Source organism: Mizuhopecten yessoensis, unplaced genomic scaffold, assembly GCF_002113885.1.
Source record: "Mizuhopecten yessoensis strain PY_sf001 unplaced genomic scaffold, ASM211388v2 scaffold523, whole genome shotgun sequence".
Taxonomy (NCBI): Eukaryota; Metazoa; Mollusca; class Bivalvia; order Pectinida; family Pectinidae; genus Mizuhopecten; species Mizuhopecten yessoensis.
Window position 1 is genome coordinate 1,155,596 of NW_018403589.1, and position 21,954 is coordinate 1,177,549.

Consider the following 21,954-nt stretch of genomic DNA (forward strand, 5'->3'; position numbering starts at 1 on the left):
GGGAAGGTATATAGTCGGACTCCAGTGCTCAGGAAATACAGGTATCACATCACCAGTTATAGGGAAGGTATATAGTCGGTCTCCAGTGCTCAGGAAAGAGATCTTTAAGAGTGAGGATGCTGGAGGTGTGCATTCATTAATTTTCTGCATACTTTACTGTTGTTAGTATTGAATTTTCAGCTAAACAGATATAAATTGACAGCTTCACCAGGGTTAACAACAATGGAAACAGATCCATAATTTGGAAAACGTGCTTTGATGCAAAACAATTTTTCACAGTCAAATTAAGGAAGTGTTTTATTACCTCAAACGAGATTTCGTCGAAGTAGAGGCGGTCACACATGTCGTAATCTGTACTGACCGTCTCTGGGTTGTAGTTGACCATGATGGTCTTGTGGCCCATCTACAACAATAAACATTTGCAAGGCTTAGAATACTTCTGTAATACTGTATACCGGTAAAATTGTAGTTTAATTTTTCACCTTTTTGCTCTCCCTAATGATGGCGAATTTCCCACTACAGTGAATATAAGTAAACAACATAATATACAAAGCGATTCAATGTGATGGGCAAAATAAACACTGGGGAAATTGTTTCCATGGGCGAAGGGTGAAAGTTTGACTGAGTGAAAAATTCCCGCTATACAGTATCAAGCATGGGTTAGACCTTGGGTACATGACAAAGACAACATTATACAGTAAAACCAACACATCAGTATCGTGGAACTTTTATAAACAATTATGTCACAGTGTTGAACCATCTAGTTGCTTGCAATACTTGCTCAGCAAGTGGAGATTTTCCTTCAGCCGAGTCTGTACAACACTACCGGTAGACTAGTAACTTGTTGTTCTGCTTTTGACTTTTAACGTAGGCACTTCAAAAGGTGGGGTCAGTTATATCATACACCAGTCTAATCAATGATCTACGTTTGATAATTAACTTTGTTCTGATCAGCGTGGTTGTTATATCTCTGAGGAAGGCTCAGGAATGCCGTTTTACTAGGGAGGAGTAGTATGTCACAGAGATGGTTGTTATATCTCTGAGGAAGGCCCAGGAATGCCGTTTTACTGTGGAGGGGTAGTATGTCACAGAGATGGTTGTTATATCTCCGAGGAAGGCCCAGGAATGCCGTTTTACTATGGAGGGGGAGTATGTCACAGAGATGGTTGTTATATCTCCGAGGAAGGCCCAGGAATGCCGTTTTACTATGGAGGGGGAGTATGTCACAGAGATGGTTGTTATATCTCTGAGGAAGGCCCAGGAATGCCGTTTTACTGTGGAGGGGTAGTATGTCACAGAGATGGTTGTTATATCTCCGAGGAAGGCCCAGGAATGCCGTTTTACTATGGAGGGGTAGTATGTCACAAAGCTGGTTGTTATATCTCTGAGGAAGGCTCAGGAATGCCATTTTACTATGGAGGGGTAGTATGTCACAGAGCTGGTTGTTATATCTCCGAGGAAGGCCCAGGAATGCCGTTTTACTATGGAGGGGGAGTATGTCACAGAGATGGTTGTTATATCTCTGAGGAAGGCCCAGGAATGCTGTTTTACTATGGAGGGGTAGTATGTCGCAGAGATGGTTGTTATATCTCTGAGGAAGGCCCAGGAATGCTGTTTTACTATGGAGGGGTAGTATGTCACAGAGCTGGTTGTTATATCTCCGAGGAAGGCCCAGGAATGCCGTTTTACTATGGAGGGGGAGTATGTCACAGAGATGGTTGTTATATCTCCGAGGAAGGCTCAGGAATGCCGTTTTACTATGGATGGGTAGTATGTCACAGAGATGGTTGTTATATCTCCGAGGAAGGCTCAGGAATGCCGTTTTACTATGGAGGGGCAGTATGTCACAGAGATGGTTGTTATATCTCCGAGGAAGGCTCAGGAATGCCGTTTTACTATGGAGGGGCAGTATGTCACAGAGATGGTCGTTATATCTCCGAGGAAGGCCCAGGAATGCCGTTTTACTATGGAGGGGTAGTATGTCACAGAGATGGTAGTTATATCTCTGAGGAAGGCTCAGGAATGCCATTTTACTATGGAGGGGTAGTATGTCACAGAGCTGGTTGTTATATCTCCGAGGAAGGCCCAGGAATGCCGTTTTACTATGGAGGGGGAGTATGTCACAGAGATGGTTGTTATATCTCTGAGGAAGGCCCAGGAATGCCGTTTTACTATGGAGGGGTAGTATGTCACAGAGATGCACTGTCTAGTTGCTATTTACTGTCTTCAACAGAGGAAATTTCCTGTTAAACATTTAACCCTTTCACCAATGTAGACCATAATGGACTCATCCGGATCAATGCATCGTAGAGGCTAGTAAAGTTACATAGGGGTGAAATGGTTAAGAAATAATACAAGCTATTGAAGAACCCAACAGGTAGTAGCTTAGTTACCTCCCTTAGTTCCTGGATACAGTTGACCGCACACCAGTCAAACTCAACACTGCTGCCGATACGATACACACCAGAACCAATCACCATGACATAACCCCCAGGGAAACTGAGGTCATGGGCTGAGGCATTGTAGGTGAGGTACAAGTAGTTAGTCTGGGCCGGCCATTCTGCTGCGACTGTGTCAATCTGCTTCACATATGGTGTGATCTTCATTTCCGTCCGCAGCTTCCGTATCACTAGGCTTGTACTGAAAAATTTAAGGGATGTAGACTGTATTTTTTTATACATATCAAAACAGTGCTATCATTTCCTGCCAGCCAACAAGTGCTTGATCAATCTTTAACATGACAGTGGACAATTTCTGGAACAGTTAATGTAAACATATTCTTCAATCCTGATGTGTTGGTTAAAACAAATATGTTTAAGAATCAATTGCAATTTCATATTTATATGCCTGTGGAAAAACAACACGCCTTTCAGACTTCAGTGGTCAAAGTATTTTATTTGATCAAACAAGATAGTTCTCTAGCCCAGCAAGCTATCAGTCAAATATCAAGGATTACAGCCATTCTAAATTGATCGTAGCCAATGGCTGAAAAGTGAATCTTTGCAGCCACCTCTTTGATGCTGTTAAGACATCACAACTCAGAAGAAGACTTTTTATTTTTTAAATGTTTTTGATACCATCAATCCCAGCAATCCACTGGCCAAATATCTTAACTCTTGCTTAAAGGATTAACTTGACAACACAGTATCAGATGAATGTTGTACCAGACAGGTTAAAACAATTAAGTATATCTACAGGATGTGAAGTAAATTTCTGAACCTACCATTCCACCGCACTAGCTATTTGTTCATCACAGAATCCCAGCTGTTTGGCCTCCATCATCGTGTCTCTGGGAATTTCACTGGCCTACAACATAAAGATTACAGTTGGTCAGGGTCATAGCAGCACCTTAACACATTTTTTCATTTCAAGCAAAATTTAAATTTACTTTCATTGCCTTGTTAAACACTTTGATTCAACAATTATCCTTTTTTACATGCTTCTCATTAATTATTCAATCAAATGTAAATCTGACAAGAAATCATTTTAACAGGAAATCAAGTCATAATTCTGACCCTTACTCTGTAGATCTCTGAGTGTTTCTGTTTTAGTCAGTTACCGTAACTCTGTAGTTCTCTGAGTGTTTCTGTGTTAGTAACTTATCGTACGATTACACTGTAGATCTCGGAGTGTTTGTGTTTTAGTCAGTTACCGTAACTCTGTAGTTCTCTGAGTGTTTCTGTTTTAGTCAGTTACCATAACTCTGTAGATCTCTGAGTGTTTCTGTTTTAGTAACTTATCGTACAATTACTCTGTAGATCTCTGAGTGTTTCTGTTTTAGTCAGTTACCGTAACTCTGTAGTTCTCTGAGTGTTTCTGTTTTAGTCAGTTACCATAACTCTGTAGATCTCTGAGTGTTTCTGTTTTAGTAACTTATCGTACAATTACACTGTAGATCTCGGAGTGTTTCTGTTTTAGTCAGTTACCGTAACTCTGTAGTTCTCTGAGTGTTTCTGTTTTAGTCAGTTACCATAACTCTGTAGATCTCTGAGTGTTTCTGTTTTAGTAACTTATCGTACAATTACACTGTAGATCTCGGAGTGTTTCTGTTTTAGTCAGTTACCGTAACTCTGTAGTTCTCTGAGTGTTTCTGTTTTAGTCAGTTACCATAACTCTGTAGATCTCTGAGTGTTTCTGTTTTAGTAACTTATCGTACAATTACACTGTAGATCTCGGAGTGTTTCTGTTTTAGTCAGTTACCGTAACTCTGTAGTTCTCTGAGTGTTTCTGTTTTAGTCAGTTACCATAACTCTGTAGATCTCTGAGTGTTTCTGTTTTAGTAACTTATCGTACAATTACACTGTAGATCTCGGAGTGTTTCTGTTTTAGTCAGTTACCGTAACTCTGTAGTTCTCTGAGTGTTTCTGTTTTAGTCAGTTACCATAACTCTGTAGATCTCTGAGTGTTTCTGTTTTAGTAACTTATCGTACAATTACACTGTAGATCTCGGAGTGTTTCTGTTTTAGTCAGTTACCGTAACTCTGTAGTTCTCTGAGTGTTTCTGTTTTAGTCAGTTACCATAACTCTGTAGATCTCTGAGTGTTTCTGTTTTAGTAACTTATCGTACAATTACACTGTAGATCTCGGAGTGTTTCTGTTTTAGTCAGTTACCGTAACTCTGTAGTTCTCTGAGTGTTTCTGTTTTAGTCAGTTACCATAACTCTGTAGATCTCTGAGTGTTTCTGTTTTAGTAACTTATCGTACAATTACACTGTAGATCTCGGAGTGTTTCTGTTTTAGTCAGTTACCGTAACTCTGTAGTTCTCTGAGTGTTTCTGTTTTAGTCAGTTACCATAACTCTGTAGATCTCTGAGTGTTTCTGTTTTAGTAACTTATCGTACAATTACACTGTAGATCTCGGAGTGTTTCTGTTTTAGTCAGTTACCGTAACTCTGTAGTTCTCTGAGTGTTTCTGTTTTAGTCAGTTACCATAACTCTGTAGATCTCTGAGTGTTTCTGTTTTAGTAACAAACCGTTACTCTGTAGATCTCTGAGTGTTTCTGTTTTAGTAACTTACCGTTACTCTGTAGATCTCTGAGTGTTTCTGTTTAGGTAACTTACCCTTACTCTGTAAATCTGCGGGTGTTTCTGTTTTAGTAACTTACCCTTACTCTGTAGATCTCTGAGTGTTTCTGTTTTAGTAACTTACCCTTACTCTGTAGATCTCTGAGTGTTTCTGTTTTAGTAACTTACCCTTACTCAGTAGATCTCTGAGTGTTTCTGTTTTAGTAACTTACCGTTACTCTGTAGATCTCTGAGTGTTTCTGTTTTAGTAACTTACTGTTACTCTGTAGATCTGTGAATGTTTCTGTTTTAGTAACTTACCGTTACTCTGTAGATCTCTGAGTGTTTCTGTCTAAGTAACCTACCCTTACTCTGAAGATCTCTAAATGTTTCCGTTTAAGTAACTTACCCTTACTCTGTAGATCTCTGAGTGTTTCTGTTTTTAATGCCTTACCCTTCCTCTGTAGATCTCTAGACATATTGTTTTTAATGCCCTACCCTTCCTCTGTAGGTCTCCAGGTTTGTGTAGTAGTCAGTGATGTTTTAATGCCTTACCCTTCCTCTGTAGATCTCTAGACATATTGTTTTTAATTCCCTACCCTTCCTCTGTAGGTCTCCAGGCTTGTGTAGTAGTCAGTGATGTTTTTATTGCCTTACCCTTCCTCTGCAGGTCTCCAGGTTTGTGTAGTAGTCAGTGGTGTTATTAATGCCTTACCCTTCCTCTGTAGATCTCTAGACATATTGTTTTTAATTCCCTACCCTTCCTCTGTAGGTCTCCAGTTTTGTGTAGTAGTCAGTGATGTTTTAATGCCTTACCCTTCCTCTGTAGATCTCTAGACATATTGTTTTTAATTCCCTACCCTTCCTCTGTAGGTCTCCAGGCTTGTGTAGTAGTCAGTGATGTTTTTAATGCATTACCCTTCCTCTGTAGGTCTCCAGGATTGTGTAGTAGTCGGTGATGTTTTTAATGCCTTACCCTTCCTATGTAGGTCTCTAGACATATTGTTTTTAATGCCCTTCCCTTCCTCTGTAGGTCTCCAGGTTTGAGTAGTAGTCAGTGATGTTTTTAATGCATAACCCTTCCTCTGTAGGTCTCCAGGTTTGTGTAGTAGTCAGTGATGTTTTTAATGCCTTACCCTTCCTCTGTAGGTCTCTAGACATATTGTTTTTTATTGCCTTACCCTTCCTCTGTAGGTCTCCAGGTTTGTGTAGTAGTCGGTGATGTTTTTAATGCCTTACCCTTCCTCTGTAGGTCTCCAGATTTATGTAGTAGTCAGTGATGTTTTTAATGCCTTACCCTTCCTTTGTAGGTCTCCAGGTCTGTGTAGTAGTCAGTGATGTTTTTAATGCCTTACCCTTCCTCTGTATGTCTCCAGGTTTGTGTAGTAGTCAGTGATGTTTGTAATGCCTTACCCTTCCTCTGTAGGTCTCCAGATTTATGTAGTAGTCATTGATGTTTTTAATGCCTTACCCTTCCTTTGTAGGTCTCCAGGTTTGTCTAGTAGTCAGTGATGTTTTTAATGCCTTACCCTTCCTCTGTAAGTTTCCAGGTTTGTGTAGTAGTCAGTGATGTTTTTACTGCCTTACCCTTCCTCTGTAGGTCTCCAGGTTTGTGTAGGAGTCAGTGATGTTTTTAATGCCTTACCCTTCCTTTGTAGGTCTCCGGGTTTGTGTAGTAGTCAGTGATGTTTTTAATGCCTTTCCCTTCCTTTGTAGGTCTCCAGGTTTGTGTAGTAGTCAGTGATTTTTTTAATGCCTTACCCTTCCTCTGTAAGTCTCCAGGTTTGTGTAGTAGTCAGTGATCTTTTTAATGCCTTACCCTTCCTCTGTAGGTCTCAAGGTTTGTGTAGTAGTCAGTGATGTTTTAATGCCTTACCCTTCCTCTGTAAGTCTCCAGCTTTGTGTAGTAGTCAGTGATGTTTTTAATGCCTAACCCTTCCTCTGTAGGTCTCCCGGTTTGTGTAGTAGTCAGTGATGTTTTTAATGTCTTACCCTTCCTCTGTAGGTCTCCAGGTTTGTGTAGTAGACAGTGATGTTTTTAATGCCTTACCCTTCCTCTGTAGGTCTCAAGGTTTGTGTAGTAGTCAGTGATGTTTTAATGCCTTACCCTTCCTCTGTAAGTCTCCAGCTTTGTGTAGTAGTCAGTGATGTTTTTAATGCCTAACCCTTCCTCTGTAGGTCTCCAGGTTTGTGTAGGAGTCAGTGATGTTTTTAATGCCTTACCCTTCCTCTGTAGGGCTCCCGGTCTGTGTAGTAGTCAGTGATGTTTTTAATGCCTTACCCCTCCTCTGTAGGTCTCCAGGTTTGAGTAGTAGTCAGTGATGTTTTTAATGTCTTACCCTTCCTCTGTAAGTCTCCAGGTTTGTGTAGTAGTCAGTGATCTTTTTAATGCCTTACCCTTCCTCTGTAGGTCTCAAGGTTTGTGTAGTAGTCAGTGATGTTTTAATGCCTTACCCTTCCTCTGTAAGTCTCCAGGTTTGTGTAGTAGTCAGTGATCTTTTTAATGCCTTACCCTTCCTCTGTAGGTCTCCAGGTTTGGGTAGTAGTCAGTGATGTTTTTAAACTTGTTGAGGAACCATTTATCAATCTTGCTCAGCTCGTACAATTTATCGATGGTGTAGTTCTGTTTCAGTGCCGCAGACAGCACAAATATACGCTTCCTCTGTAGGTCTCCAGGTTTGTGTAGTTGTCAGTGATGTTTTTAATGCCTTACCCTTCCTCTGTAGGGCTCCCGGTCTGTGTAGTAGTCAGTGATGTTTTTAATGCCTTACCCTTCCTCTGTATGTCTCCAGGTTTGTGTAGTAGTCAGTGATGTTTTAATGCCTTACCCTTCCTCTGTAAGTCTCCAGCTTTGTGTAGTAGTCAGTGATGTTTTTAATGCCTAACCCTTCCTCTGTAGGTCTCCAGGTTTGAGTAGTAGTCAGTGATGTTTTTAATGTCTTACCCTTCCTCTGTAGGTCTCCAGGTTTGTGTAGGAGTCAGTGATGTTTTTAATGCCTTACCCTTCCTTTGTAGGTCTCCAGGTCTGTGTAGTAGTCAGTGATGTTTTTAATGCCTTACCCTTCCTTTGTAGGTCTCCAGGTCTGTGTAGTAGTCAGTGATGTTTTTAATGCCTTACCCTTCCTCTGTAGGGCTCCCGGTCTGTGTAGTAGTCAGTGATGTTTTTAATGCCTTACCCTTCCTTTGTAGGTCTCCAGGTTTGTCTAGTAGTCAGTGATGTTTTTAATGCCTTACCCTTCCTCTGTATGTCTCCAGGTTTGTGTAGTAGTCAGTGATGTTTTTAATGCCTAACCCTTCCTCTGTAGGTCTCCCGGTTTGTGTAGTAGTCAGTGATGTTTTTAATGTCTTACCCTTCCTCTGTAGGTCTCCAGGTTTGTGTAGTAGTCAGTGATGTTTGTAATGCCTTACCCTTCCTCTGTAGGTCTCCAGATTTATGTAGTAGTCAGTGATGTTTTTAATGCCTTACGCTTCCTTTGTAGGTCTCCAGGTTTGTGTAGTAGTCAGTGATTTTTTTAATGCCTTACCCTTCCTCTGTAAGTCTCCAGCTTTGTGTAGTAGTCAGTGATGTTTTTAATGCCTTTCCCTTCCTTTGTAGGTCTCCAGGTTTGTGTAGTAGTTCGTGATGTTTTTAATGCCTTACCCTTCCTCCGTAAGTCTCCAGGTTTGTGTAGTAGTCAGTGATCTTTTTAATGCCTTACCCTTCCTCTGTAGGTCTCTAGACATATTGTTTTTTATTGCCTTACCCTTCCTCTGTAGGTCTCCAGGTTTGTGTAGGAGTCAGTGATGTTTTTAATGCCTTACCCTTCCTCTGTAGGTCTCCAGGTTTGTGTAGTAGTCAGTGATGTTTTTAAACTTGTTGAGGAACCATTTATCAATCTTGGTCAGCTCGTACAATTTATCGATGGTGTAGTTCTGTTTCAGTGCCGCAGACAGCACAAATATACGCTGGTCAGTAGGATTATGTAGCTCCTGTAATACAACCAGTTACATTCAAGTTATTTCCATTTCAAGAGTTATTTCCCTTTCAAGTGGAGTCGATCATTTCTAGAGTTATTTCCCTTTTAAATGCAATTGATTATTTCCATTTCAAGGGTTATTTCCCTTTCAAGTGCAATTGATTATTTCTAGACTTATTTCCCTTTCAAGTGCAGTAGGCCTCAGACCACAATGCTTCCGGTTCGTTTTACATGAATGTAGTGCATTTTTCAAATTAAGGCTCGTTTTTAAATGAGTTTTTATTTCTTTCATGTGAATAAAAGAAACTATATGTCAAACCAAAGTAAAGCATATAATCTTTCCCCCTTTAAATAACTTGGTTGATTAAATTTATGTGAAAGTTATTTTGGTGGAACAATTGGCATGTTGTTGGGCCCTTGAGCATGAATTTCAGAGTCATATCACAGTACAACAGGGTTATATGTTGACATAATTAAAAAAATTAATATGTCGGTCATAAATACTCCTCCTCCAGCTCATCATATCTGTGTCTTCTGATACAATGTAGCTGAACAAAACCTATAAAAATCAAGTCTCGAGCAAAATTATGTAACATTATCTAAAGTGTTTTTCTTTGGTAAGAACATATAGGGAAATTGATTGTGGTCCAAGGCCAGTAAGATCAACTTAATCTGATTATATAGTACTATCTGTAGAACAATTTCCCTATCAAAGGTTCCCATAACATACCAACAGGAATATGTTTGGGTGCACCGAATGTTTTACCTGGGCAACAAATATCTTATCATATTTTTTAAAGAAAGACATCTTCCACTTTACGAAGAAGGAAGAAACTTAACTATAAGTAATAGTTCCTTACTTTTTTCACTAGCACTCTATTGAATTTTGAAAACCAGCGAAACCTGAGTTTACTTTGTGCAGGTAAGTAAAATATATTTGTTTCTATTTATATTTATTTCAAAGGGACATAACATCAAAAACAATATTTCAGTTATGGAATTTATGTGTTGTCTGCACTGCCAATTATGTTTCCCTGCTATCCCCGAATCATACGTTAGTTGTACACATGCCAATATTCAAATGAACCAATCTTTGTTGGCATCGTCTGCCTTTTATAAGGGACCAGGAAATATGTATTACTAGGATAAGGATTTAACACAGGAATACAACCCCTTTTCTCAAACTTACACCAACACAGGACAAACTTTTCTTTCGAAAGAAATATTCATGAGATTGAACACTATTTTCGTTAAGTGCATGCAGTGACAACTTATAAAACATGTTTGTTAAATCAGGTAAATTAACTGAGTATGTGGTTTATTTTATTATCAAAACTCTATGACTTCTGATTTTTCTTTTAACCTCTTCATTCAAGACCATGTGGTTTATAGTTTTGATATTGTAAATAACATTTGCTTTTTTTAAAAGAATACATTAAAACGATACCAATTCACTGGACCTAGAAATAATATAACATCAGTTGTGTTATAAGTCATGACTGCACTGTATAACCATGGAATTAGATTAGACCATCGATGTCCATGTGAAATTATCCTACGGAGGGCCCCATCGCAAAAACAGACTAACCAGTAGCCTAACTTATCTCTTCCCTTCGCATCAACTTTATGGAAATACATCTGATACATGCCCATTTACATAACAAAGTACATTCATTCGTGTTCCAAAGACAAAGATTATAGCCATATAAAAGCTTTTAAATGCTTATTCACAACGTAAACACCACTGCGTTCGATTCCACATCAGCTTAATTCAACTTCATACCGTAATTCCTGCAGTTTGTTTTGACCATTTGTCAACTCATCATTTCGTAGGTGACGCAAAACAGTTTTCTGATGCATAACAGTGTTAATTCACTCGCTAACACTTCACATCAACTTAATGGAAATACAAAGTAAATTCAATCTGATATATGCCCATTTACGTAACAAAGTGTATTCATTTGTTTTCCAAAGACAAAGAAATTAGCCTCGTAAAAGCGTTAAAATTGTATTCACCACATAAATACCACTGCCCTGGATTCAACGTCAGCTTTATTCACCTTCATACAATAATTCCTGCAGTATGTTTGGACCATTTGTCAACTCTTCGCTTCGTAGCTGATGCGAAACAGTTTTCCACTCGCTAACACTTCCATTGATAGCCATTTTCTTTACAATGAAATGGCGTGTTATGCGCATGTGTTATCAGAGTGACGCAAACTTGTCCTGTATAAAATGTCTGACCAGACATGATAACTTATATGATGAGACTTAAGTATACCTTGTCAGAAGTAGTTAAAAACATTTTTGAATATGTAACGGCAAAATCCGACTGATTTTCCATTTGGACTCTCACTTGATATCTTCATGCAGTACAAGTAATAAAACAAGAGGCCCAATGGGCCTGAATCGCTCACCTGGTATTAATCTCACACTCGTAATCGTAAAAGTGGAATAAAATACAGCTACAGGCAGAATATCAGTGTTTGATTCATAAGATCCTATTAAAAGATTTAAACATATGACCTTGAATGTCGAACAAGGACATTAGGTTGAACAGAGTTTATAGTCTTCCAACCCAGCATGCTTCTGTGAAAATATCAGTACCCTGGACCTTTTGGTTATACAGAACAAGTCATTTAAAGATTTAAACATATATGACCACTGTCACCTTGAATTTGGGCGAAGGTCATTCATTTGAACAAAATTGGTAGTCCTTCAACCCTGCATGTTAATGGCCAAATATCATCACCCTTGGCCTTTTGGTTTTTGAGAAGTCGTTTTAAAGGTTTTAAACATATTTGACCCCTTTGACCTTGAACATATGTCAAAAGTCATTCATTTGAACAAACTTGGTAGTCCTTCATCCCAGCATGTTACTGGCCAAATATCATCATCCTATGCCTCTTGGTTATTGAGGAGAAGTTGTTTGATGATTTTAAGACATTTGACCTCTGTGGCCTTGAAAGTGGGTCAAGGTCATTCATTTGAACAAACTTGGTAGCCCTTCATCCCAGCATGCTACAGGCCTAATATCAGTACCCTGGGCCTTTTGGTTATTGAGAAGTTGTTTGAAAATTTTAACACATTTGACCAATGTGACCTTGAACGTGGGTCAAGGTAATTCATTTGAACAAACTTGGTAGCCCCCCATCCCAGCATGCTACAGGCTCAATATCAGTACCCTGGGCCTTTTGGTTATTGAGAAGAAGTTGTTTGAAGATTTTAACACATTTGACCCCTGTGACCTTGAAAGGGGGTCAAGGTCATTTATTCGAACAAAATTGGTAGCCCTTTATCCCAGCATGCTACAGGCCCAATTTCAGTACCCTGGGCCTTTTGGTTATTGAGAAGAAGTCGTTCGAAGATTTTAACATATTTAACCAATGAGACCTTGAACGTGGGTCAAGGTAATTCATTTGAACAAACTTGGTAGCCCTTCATCCCAGCATGCTACAGACCCAATATCACACTAGGCCTTTTAGTTATTGAGAAGAAGTTGTTTCAAGTAAAATATTGACGCTGGACGACGGCCGGCCAGATAACGGACGCTGCACCATGGCATAAGCTCACGGGCAAGTGAGCTAAAAAAGGTTATTAAAAAAAAAATACTTCATTGTGATGTCCCTTTAAATCAAACACTAGTTTGACTGTATATATCTACAAGTTGTCACACACAATATCCATCACTTCCAGGGGCCATGCTGAAGTAAGTATAGTAACCATATATCTAGTTAGTAGTAGGTATAAAACACAACTTCACACAGCATTCTTCAATCTCACACCAAAATATTTTTTTCAAATATCATTTCCAAGTCATAATGTTGGATATCTCGTGTCCATTAGATCGGCTGTATTTCTTGAAAACAATACAACAATGTCATGGTTTTCTTTGTTGTTTAAGGGTTTATGTGTGTGAATAAATTATGTCTCAAGTTATCAGTAAATATGCACTGTAGTCTGAATTAAAACTAAGGGTTTATGTGTGTGAATAAATTATGTCTCCAATTATCAGTAAATTTGCACTGTAGTTTGAATTGAAACTAAGGTTTTATGTGTGTGAATACATTATGTCTCCAGTTATCAGTAAATATGCACTGTAGTTTGAATTAAAACTAAGGGTTTATGTATGTGAATAAATTATGTCTCCAATTATCAGTAAATATGCACTGTAGTTTGAATTAAAACTAAGGTTTCATGTATGTGAATAAATTATGTCTCCATTTATCAGTAAATATGCACTGTAGTTTTAATTACCGTAAAAACCCATGTAATTTGCGCACTTTTTTTTCAGAAATTTAATACCCAAAGTGGGGGGTGCGTAAAATACACAGGTATAGAAAAATTCAAGTTTTTTTCAGGAAAAGATCGACGATTCTGAGAGATCGCCATCTTGGATTATGTCCCTTGGTACACGGAACTCTAAGACAAATGACGATCAACAAATTTATTTATGTCAAACATTAATAAAAGATACATAATGTGTTGTTATGTGAGTTTATGTGAAAAGTATTAATAAATAGGTAACCGTTAACAAAAAAAGTTTAGCCAAATTCCTATGCCAGAGAATCGCCGATCAACTTACGACATTACGTTTCGACATCTCGGTGCGTTTCCCCATACTATTACGAAAATGTAGTTGTTCAATTTAAGCTCCGTTCTATGTAAGTTCTGTAAGTTTTTTCAAATCGCCTATGCGTATACGTATAGCATGGTTTTTTTCCGGCTCACTTTCATGTTGATCTCGCGTCTAACATTACGTAAACACGTGATTGATAATAACCTCGTGAATTATTTCAATATTTATTAAATGAAGCATCGTAAAAATAGTCTGCGTTAACTATTTTTTTCCTTGGAGTAGATTTGAAGAGGATGTATTGATTGTCCACGCTTCTAGTATAAACATATTTTTTATAATCCCTTATCAGTCAAATCAGTCTGTAGTTATGACAATGCAGTAGGGCTTCGTAATTCACGCCACGTGTTGGCGAGTGAAAAAAACAACAACACGGTCCGTCGATCGCGACTGCAAATCATTTCAATTAGTAGAGCTATTGTTAACGGGTAATCACAGAGATAGTGTTAGCTCATTACTGCATTGTAATTTGTAAAAAAATATCGCCAAACCACGGACTTAGATAATCTAATTCCGTGGCCAAACTGAACTGTGACATGACCTGGTTTGAAGTGACGTAACCCAAGCCGCCATGATGAGCCCTTCTCACTGATCGTAATTATGATCAATAAAAGGTATCTAATTATGTCTTTCACCAGGAGATATGCACCAGCGGTTACTAAACATCGAATTACTTATTAATTGATATGTTTTTGTAAGCAAGTAAATGTTTTATGTAAAATATTGCTAAAATGAATTGATGTATGCCGATATGCGCACACGTGTGTGTCATGTGTGATCAGATAATTCAAAGAAAACAAGCAACAAAATACACATTTTACGTAGTTTCTTCTTGGTTTTAAATATCATTTTACATCAATGAAAAAAAAATCATAGAAATATATTTAAAAAAAATATATTCAGAGATCGATTTTCGGAGCATGAACATCGTTTTTTTTCCAGATTTTTTGGGTGCGCAAAATATTCGAGTAGAACCTTTTTTCCCGATTTTCAGCCTCAAAAAGTACCTGCGCAAGTTACACAGGTGCGCAAATTAAATGGGTTTTTACGGTAAAACTAAGGGTTTATGTATGTGAATAAATTATGTCAAGATATTTTTCACAGTTTAAAAGTTACAGCCCTGACAAGACTGTAAGAGAAGGAGAACCAGAAGTACTATTTAAGTACTTATACAACGATATGTCTCCTTTATTCAAAGGGGTTGGTTTGGTTTATATATTGCTTAACGTCATATTAACAGCTAAGGTGATCTAAAAACATGCCTCCATGTGTGTAATACATGTGTGCTTGTGTGCTTGTGTGTATGTGTGCTGGAGGCAGTAGTGTATTTTCCTCCTGGCGATAACGCGGATTTGATGACGACTTTAAGAGTGCTACCTCACTGAAATAGCATGCCGAAGGCACCCAGCACAGTATTACACCCGGTCACATTATACTGACAACTGGTGAACCAATTTTGTGATAACCCTTAATGCTAAAATCTAAGCAGGGAAAAGAGGTACTACCATTTTTAAGGACTTTGGTATGTCCCTGCCTTGGGAGGGAACCCATTTTATTCAAAGGGGAAACATACTAACAAGGTAGCTATGGGAGTCAGGCCTGAAAGATTAGCATGGAAACTGGATGGGTTAGGATCGGGGGAATGAGACAAGGCGAGGAGGAGGTGGGGAAATATTAAAGCAATGGTAATGGATGTTATCTCACAGAATTGTTTTTTTCTAACACGGCAAAATATTTCAAACAATCACAAACATTTTTTAACTATCTATCACAAATAAAATAATAAGAATTCCTAACCAACTTCGTGATTTTACATGAGGAATTAATAATCTGATGTATAAGAATACCTGTAGACTTTGAAACATGCTGTGAAATCACATATTTTCGTGGGGCTCAAATTTCGTGGTTTCCCAACAAAATACCATTTCATTGGTACATGGATTTGCAAAGTTCCCACTTAAATAGAGCATAGCTCTTAGTCAAACTTGTCATTACTTCGTGGACCAATGAATTCTTAGATTTAGATTACCCTCGAAATCAACAAAATTAAAACCCCATGAAAATTAGTGATTTTACAGTACCTGGTGGAAAAGCTGGTGTGTGCATGTGTTCATCATGAAAATATACCTGATGGTTCATTGTATACAGGTGTAATTTTTCTGATTTAAAGGTGAATGAAGGTTACTGGCAAGCAAATATGAACATGAAAATATAATTTTGTATATAAAGATATTGGCAATAATTGTGTTTAAAAAAGACCAAACAAAATAAATCAACCTTGCACATCAAAAACTTATACTTGCATTAGTAAATTTAATTTTTATCAAGTATAATGTCTCCTAAATATAACATCACTAGTACTTGTAACTGCTGTGACTTTTAAACTGTCCATTTGAATTTAAAAATCTTAAGTAAAATCTGCTTCTTCTGCATGATACCTGAAATGTGTGATATTCTGTTTTGTAAATGTTTTGCTACTTTTATGTAAGTATTTATACAAAAAAACTGCCAAGCTAAAACAAAGTTCCTTACTAAATTATTTTGTACTGCAGTTCATTAAACTATTGGAATAAGATCAGGTTTTATACCATGAAAAATGCCGCAAATCAAACCTCCATTATTTTAACCTAAATTTCCTTTATATGATTGTTTTACTCACAGATTGGTCTATAGGAAATCTGACATGTATGAAAATGGTTGTTTTAAAACCATTCTAATCAAACAATTATAATTCTAAAGAATGGACAATGCAAACTATTTTTTTTTTTTATTAAATTATGACTTCAGTTTCAATAAAAGATACACAACTTAAAAATTGTACTCTACAAAAAAAAAATCATCATTCAAATTGGGCTTTTTAAAAAAGAAAGTTGTCTGAAGAAATTGAAACCTGAAATAACAGAACAGTGATACAATATTTAAACCAAACTTTTGTGGTTTGAGTAAGACCAATAACTTAAACCAAACTTTTGTGGTTTGAGTAAGACCAATAACTTAAACCAAACTTTTGTGGTTTGAGTAAGACCAATAACTTAAACCAAACTTTTGTGGTTTGAGTAAGACCAATAACTTAAACCAAACTTTTGTGGTTTGAGTAAGACCAATAACTTAAACCAAACTTTTGTGGTTTGAGTAAGACCAATAACTTAAACCAAACTTTTGTGGTTTGAGTAAGACCAATAACTTAAACCAAACTTTTGTGGTTTGAGTAAGACCAATAACTTAAACCAAACTTTTGTGGTTTGAGTAAGACCAATAACTTAAACCAAACTTTTGTGGTTTGAGTAAGACCAATAACTTAAACCAAACTTTTGTGGTTTGAGTAAGACCAATACCTTAAAAAGATAAAAGTGGAAATGACACAATCATATGTTTGTTATTGTAAAACCTATCACCAAAGATAACAGAGCGACCATCTTGTCTGATGATCATCATATGATCACTAGCACTCTAAATGGTTATAGGACAAAGGAACTGTGATGTGCGTGTAACTTACCTTGAGGAAGTCGACCTGCTAACACACAAACGTTTACCTTGATATCTTGTACAGTTTTATTACGGATTAGAATCCCATTCACTTCTAAATACTACGGAGGTTTTGTAAGTCCCATTACTCGAAATCTTGTAGTTTTATTATGGATTAGAATCCCATTCACTTCTAAATACTTCGGACGTTTTATAAGTCCCATTCCTCAAAAACTTGTAGTTTTATTATGGATTAGAATCCCATTCACTTCTAAACACTACAGACGTTTTGTAAGTCCCATTCATCGAAATCTTGTACAGTTTTATTATGGATTAGAATCCCATTCACTTCTAAATACTACGGACGTTTTATAAGTCCCATTCCTCAAAATCTTGTAGTTTTATTATGGATTAGAATCCCATTTACTTCTAAATACTACGGACATTTTGTAAGTCCCATTCCTCGAAATCTTGTACAGCTTTATTACGGATTAGAATCCCATTCACTTCTAAATACAACGGACATTTTGTAAGTCCCATTCCTCAAAATCTTGTACAGTTTTATTATGGATTAGAATCCCATTCACTTCAAAATACTACGGACGTTTTGTAAGTCCCATTCCTCGAAATCTTGTAGTTTTATCATGGATTAGAATCCCACTCACTTCTAAATACTACAGACATTTTGTAAGTCCCATTTATCGAAATCTTGTAGTTTTATCATGGATTAGAATCCCATCCACTTGAAAATCCTAAGGACGTTTTGTAAGTCCAATTCCTCGAAATCTTGTTCATTTTTATTATGGATTAAAATCCCATTTACTTCTAAATACTACAGACATTTTGTAAGTCCCATTTATCGAAATCTTGTAGTTTTATCATGGATTAGAATCCCAATCACTTCTAAATACTACGAATGTTTTGTAAGTCCCACTCATCGAAATCTTGTAGTTTTATCATGGATTAGAATCCCAATCACTTCTAAATACTACGAACGTTTTGTAAGTCCGATTCCTCAAAATCTTGTTTTTTTATTATGGATTAGAATCCCATTCACTTCTAAATACTACGAACGTTTTGTAAGTCCCATTCCTCAAAATCTTGTTGTTTTATTATGGATTAGAATCCCATTTACTTCTAAATACTACGGACGTTTTGTAAGTCCCATTCATCGAAATCTTGTAGTTTTATTATGGATTAGAATCCCATTCACTTCTAAATACTACGAATGTTTTGTAAGTCCCATTCCTCAAAATCTTGTAGTTTTATTATGGATTAGAATCCCATTCACTTCTAAATACTACGGACGTTTTATAAGTCCCATTCCTCGAAATCTTGTACAGTTTTATTATGGATTAGAATCCCATTTACTTCTAAATACTACGGACGTTTTGTAAGTCCCATTCCTCGAAATCTTGTACAGTTTTATTATGGATTAGAATCCCATATACTTCTAAATACAACGGACATTTTGTAAGCCCCATTCCTCGAAATCTTGTACAGCTTTATTGCGGATTAGAATCCCATTCACTTCTAAATACTACGGACGTTTTGTAAGTCCCATTCCTCGAAATCTTGTACAGTTTTATTATAGATTAGAATCCCATTCACTTCTAAATACTACGGAGGTTTTGCAAGTCCCATTCCTCGAAATCTTGTACAGTTTTATTATAGATTAGAATCCCATTCACTTCTAAATACTACGGACGTTTTGTAAGTCCCATACTAGTCAAAGACTTTTCCTATAAATTACCGGTCTCCTTATCTCTCACCACTATACCCATTTTAAAATCTCATACTTTATATTGTAAAAAAAATCAATGTGTTTTACCTGTGCTAAATATCTATTGATCTTGCAGCTAAATTTCATTTATATCGCCATTGAATTTTATATCTCCCAGCCTGATCTACTTTTATCTACTGGGGTATCAGCAATTTTTTTCTCTTTCACTTCAATTTTGTTCTCTAAGTTTTATCTGATTGATCAGTTGAACCAGTCTCTTTCTCTCAACTGTTAACTATTTTAAGCAATGTCTAATAGATGTTAAGTTGAAGTAAAATGTGAGTAGTCTGTAAGATATTATTTCACTTTCTATTTCTTTATTTTTTTATTCAATTTCACATTTAAATTAAGAGTTTATCACAATTTTCAGCAACAGGTAAATCCTAAATATACCTTGACTGATTTCTATATAGAGGAGGAAAGTTGCAATAAGTAAGTACAGGAGTAAAACAGGGATTCCTCTAAATATAATGATATATAACTGAAAATGTTTGTTCCAAAACAACAAAATTTGCCAATTTCAGCAATATCACATTCAGTTTAATTGTTATTAGCTTTCCTGAGAGAGAAGAACTAAATTGTACAATACCCTACATTAGAATTCTCTAAAGTTGTCTATAATTCCGATTCATGACCTTTTGCTTCAAGATGAACAGAAATATACAAATTGCACTTATAATCACCAAAAACTTTACCAAATGTATACACAGTTTTGATATCTTCAGAGCTCTGGGTTTATATAACCAGATTCATTTTTTTTTTTTCAATTTTCAAAATCGTTGACGTAAGACAGATATATTTTAGGACACTGCCTTTATGCAGGGGTCAAATATTGACCTTAGATTATGTAGGGGTCAAATATTGACCTCAGATTATGTTGGGGTCAAATATTGACCTAATATTATTTAGTGGTCAAATATTGACCTAAGATTATGTTGGGGTCAAATATTGACCTAAGATTATGTAGGGGTCAAATATTGACCTAAGATTACGTAGGGGTCGAATATTGACCTGAGACACTTACACTTTCAGACACTGCATTTATGTAGGGGTCAAATCCCTCCTTGGTTTCGTCCACCATACGCAGAGCTTTCTGTATGGCCTCCTCAAACTTCCGTCCGATAGCCATTACCTCCCCCACACTCTTCATGGAGCTGCCAATCTACCAATAAAAAGACAGCATTAATATCACCATAACTACAGCAGCAGAGCTCAACATTAACTTTTTGAGATTAGTCTCAGGTGTTTACCTGTCTAAAGGACAGGTATTTACCTGTCTAGATGAAAATTGTACTTGTCCAGAAAAATACTCGATTCATTGTGAATGATATCACCAGTACAAGTCTCCATTGTTTAATAATGGTGTACGTTGTGTGGACACTGATTTAGATGGCAATGCTCTGTGACTATGACCTTTGAGAAATGGCTTGGACCAAGGTAAGGTCACACTTTGGGTTATAGGTAACAAGAGGCCCAGGGGCCTTAATAGCTCACCTGGTGGATATAATACATATTTATCAAAAACAGTATAAGAAACTCTTTTAGCCATTGGAAGATTATATTACTCTTCACCTTATGTATCTTTGTGAAACTTTGTTGGAAATGTAAACATACTAAATTGATCCTAAAAAAGTTGTCAATTATAATAATTAAAGTAAATTATATGTACTCAAATATGAAAGTTAATGTTACAAAAGTAGTGATTACATGTGTCAGGAAATGTCTGAATTACCCTTAGTCATTGAAAGTTCCATTGTATAATCTGTAGATCAGAAGATGTAACCTCCCTGATTTATAATGAAGAGGTCCAGAGATTGAAACTCTGTAGAAGAGCCGAGATATATTTATGATATATGAAAAACAAATTCCTGTAAATGAGTTATTGGCCACTGTAGACCATAATGGACTCATCCAGATCAATGCATGGTAGCGTTTACTACAGTTACATAGGAATGAAAGGGTTAGTCATGCCTCCTTCCAGCGACCTGGTACCCTACACCGGCCGTCTCCGGTAGAACTCACCAAGTTTAAAGTGATCATCCTACACATTTTATGTAAGTTTGACTTTTTTTCTTTTCATCTCTTGATTTTTGTACAAATAGAGGTATCTGGTTTTTGTACTTGGTAGTAAAGATTGACAATCATATTCTACTAGCACCATGACAAGCCTGATTAGATATTTTGAAAAGGGACAGGGTTGGGCTGTGGTGAGCAGGGCAAACCAAAATGATGGGATGTACAAAGATAATCTCAAAAGTGTAATATTAAATCTGTGCAAGCATCAATGATGAAGTTTGACGAACAATTATGTTTCTCAAGAACAATGATGCCACAAATGTTTCGTAGAAATAACTTGACCATAAACTATAATTTCTGAGGTTACATGTACTTTCTGAGTTTCGGTGTTAAGAGCTTGAAATATGCGAGTTCATGTTAATCAACATTTATGTAAAATGTTTAAATAGAGCATTTGCTAAACATACTTTATCTGCTGTTGTTTATTTAGTGAAGATTTTCTTAGAAACCTCCTATTAAATTTTTTTTTACTAAAAGTTTGACAACCCTAACAAAGACTGACGCATGTTCAAGTTTAAAGTACTATACATTTACCTACTGCTGTTAGGTAAACATTTATACATATTCAAGATTTAAGAAATATTGATTTTTACCTTTTGCTGTTGTTTGGTTTGGTTATCTGTTTAAAAATGTATGCAGACAGAAAGATTTATTGTTCTCCAAGTGATTCGTTTAAACATGTTTATAAGATATAGGTAGTCATATTTCTTTTTAAACACACATGTCCTTAAATTACCTTAGCTGTTAACCAAACAAGAGGCCCAAGGGCCTTAGCGGTCACCTGAGTTATATCATAGATACTGGTAGCTTTATTTTATTGTTTAGATGTGATGTGGAAATCAGCATGTAAACTAAGTGAAATACAATACTTGTCATGTCATCAATGGATAAGAATTTGAAAATATTGGTAAATGTTTCCTTTGGGGCCCCGCTCTAGCCCCTGGGGATGGGGCAGGAATCCTAATTTTACAAAGTAAAACTCTCATTTACCCAAGATGATTCTGACTAAGTTTGAGCAATTTTCTGCTGAAAAT

The 21,954-nt window shown here is 36.7% G+C and overlaps 2 protein-coding genes across 7 annotated transcripts in view; one reads left to right on the top strand and one right to left on the bottom strand.

Moving 5' to 3' along the window:
• LOC110450403 (CAD protein-like) overlaps positions 1-21,954 on the bottom strand; it is a 128,913-nt gene that overhangs the window by 32,017 nt on the left and 74,942 nt on the right. For 4 of the 5 annotated variants that reach the window (XM_021497910.1, XM_021497892.1, XM_021497919.1 and 1 more), the window contains 6 exons: positions 19,869-20,006; positions 17,093-17,107; positions 8,806-8,973; positions 3,224-3,306; positions 2,394-2,640; positions 305-403 (listed from right to left, as the gene is read on the bottom strand). In XM_021497910.1, coding sequence (XP_021353585.1) covers positions 305-403; positions 2,394-2,640; positions 3,224-3,306; positions 8,806-8,973; positions 17,093-17,107; positions 19,869-20,006 — 750 coding nt within the window. The remainder of the gene's footprint in view (positions 1-304; positions 404-2,393; positions 2,641-3,223; positions 3,307-8,805; positions 8,974-17,092; positions 17,108-19,868; positions 20,007-21,954) is intronic. The other variant, XM_021497899.1, reaches the window with a different exon arrangement.
• Positions 20,833-21,954, top strand: part of LOC110450426 — a 56,435-nt gene continuing 55,313 nt past the window's right edge. Inside the window, exon 1 of one of the 2 annotated variants that reach the window (XM_021497960.1) lies at positions 20,833-20,898. The gene's annotated coding sequence lies outside the window, so the exon portion shown is untranslated. The remainder of the gene's footprint in view (positions 20,899-21,954) is intronic. The other variant, XM_021497941.1, reaches the window with a different exon arrangement.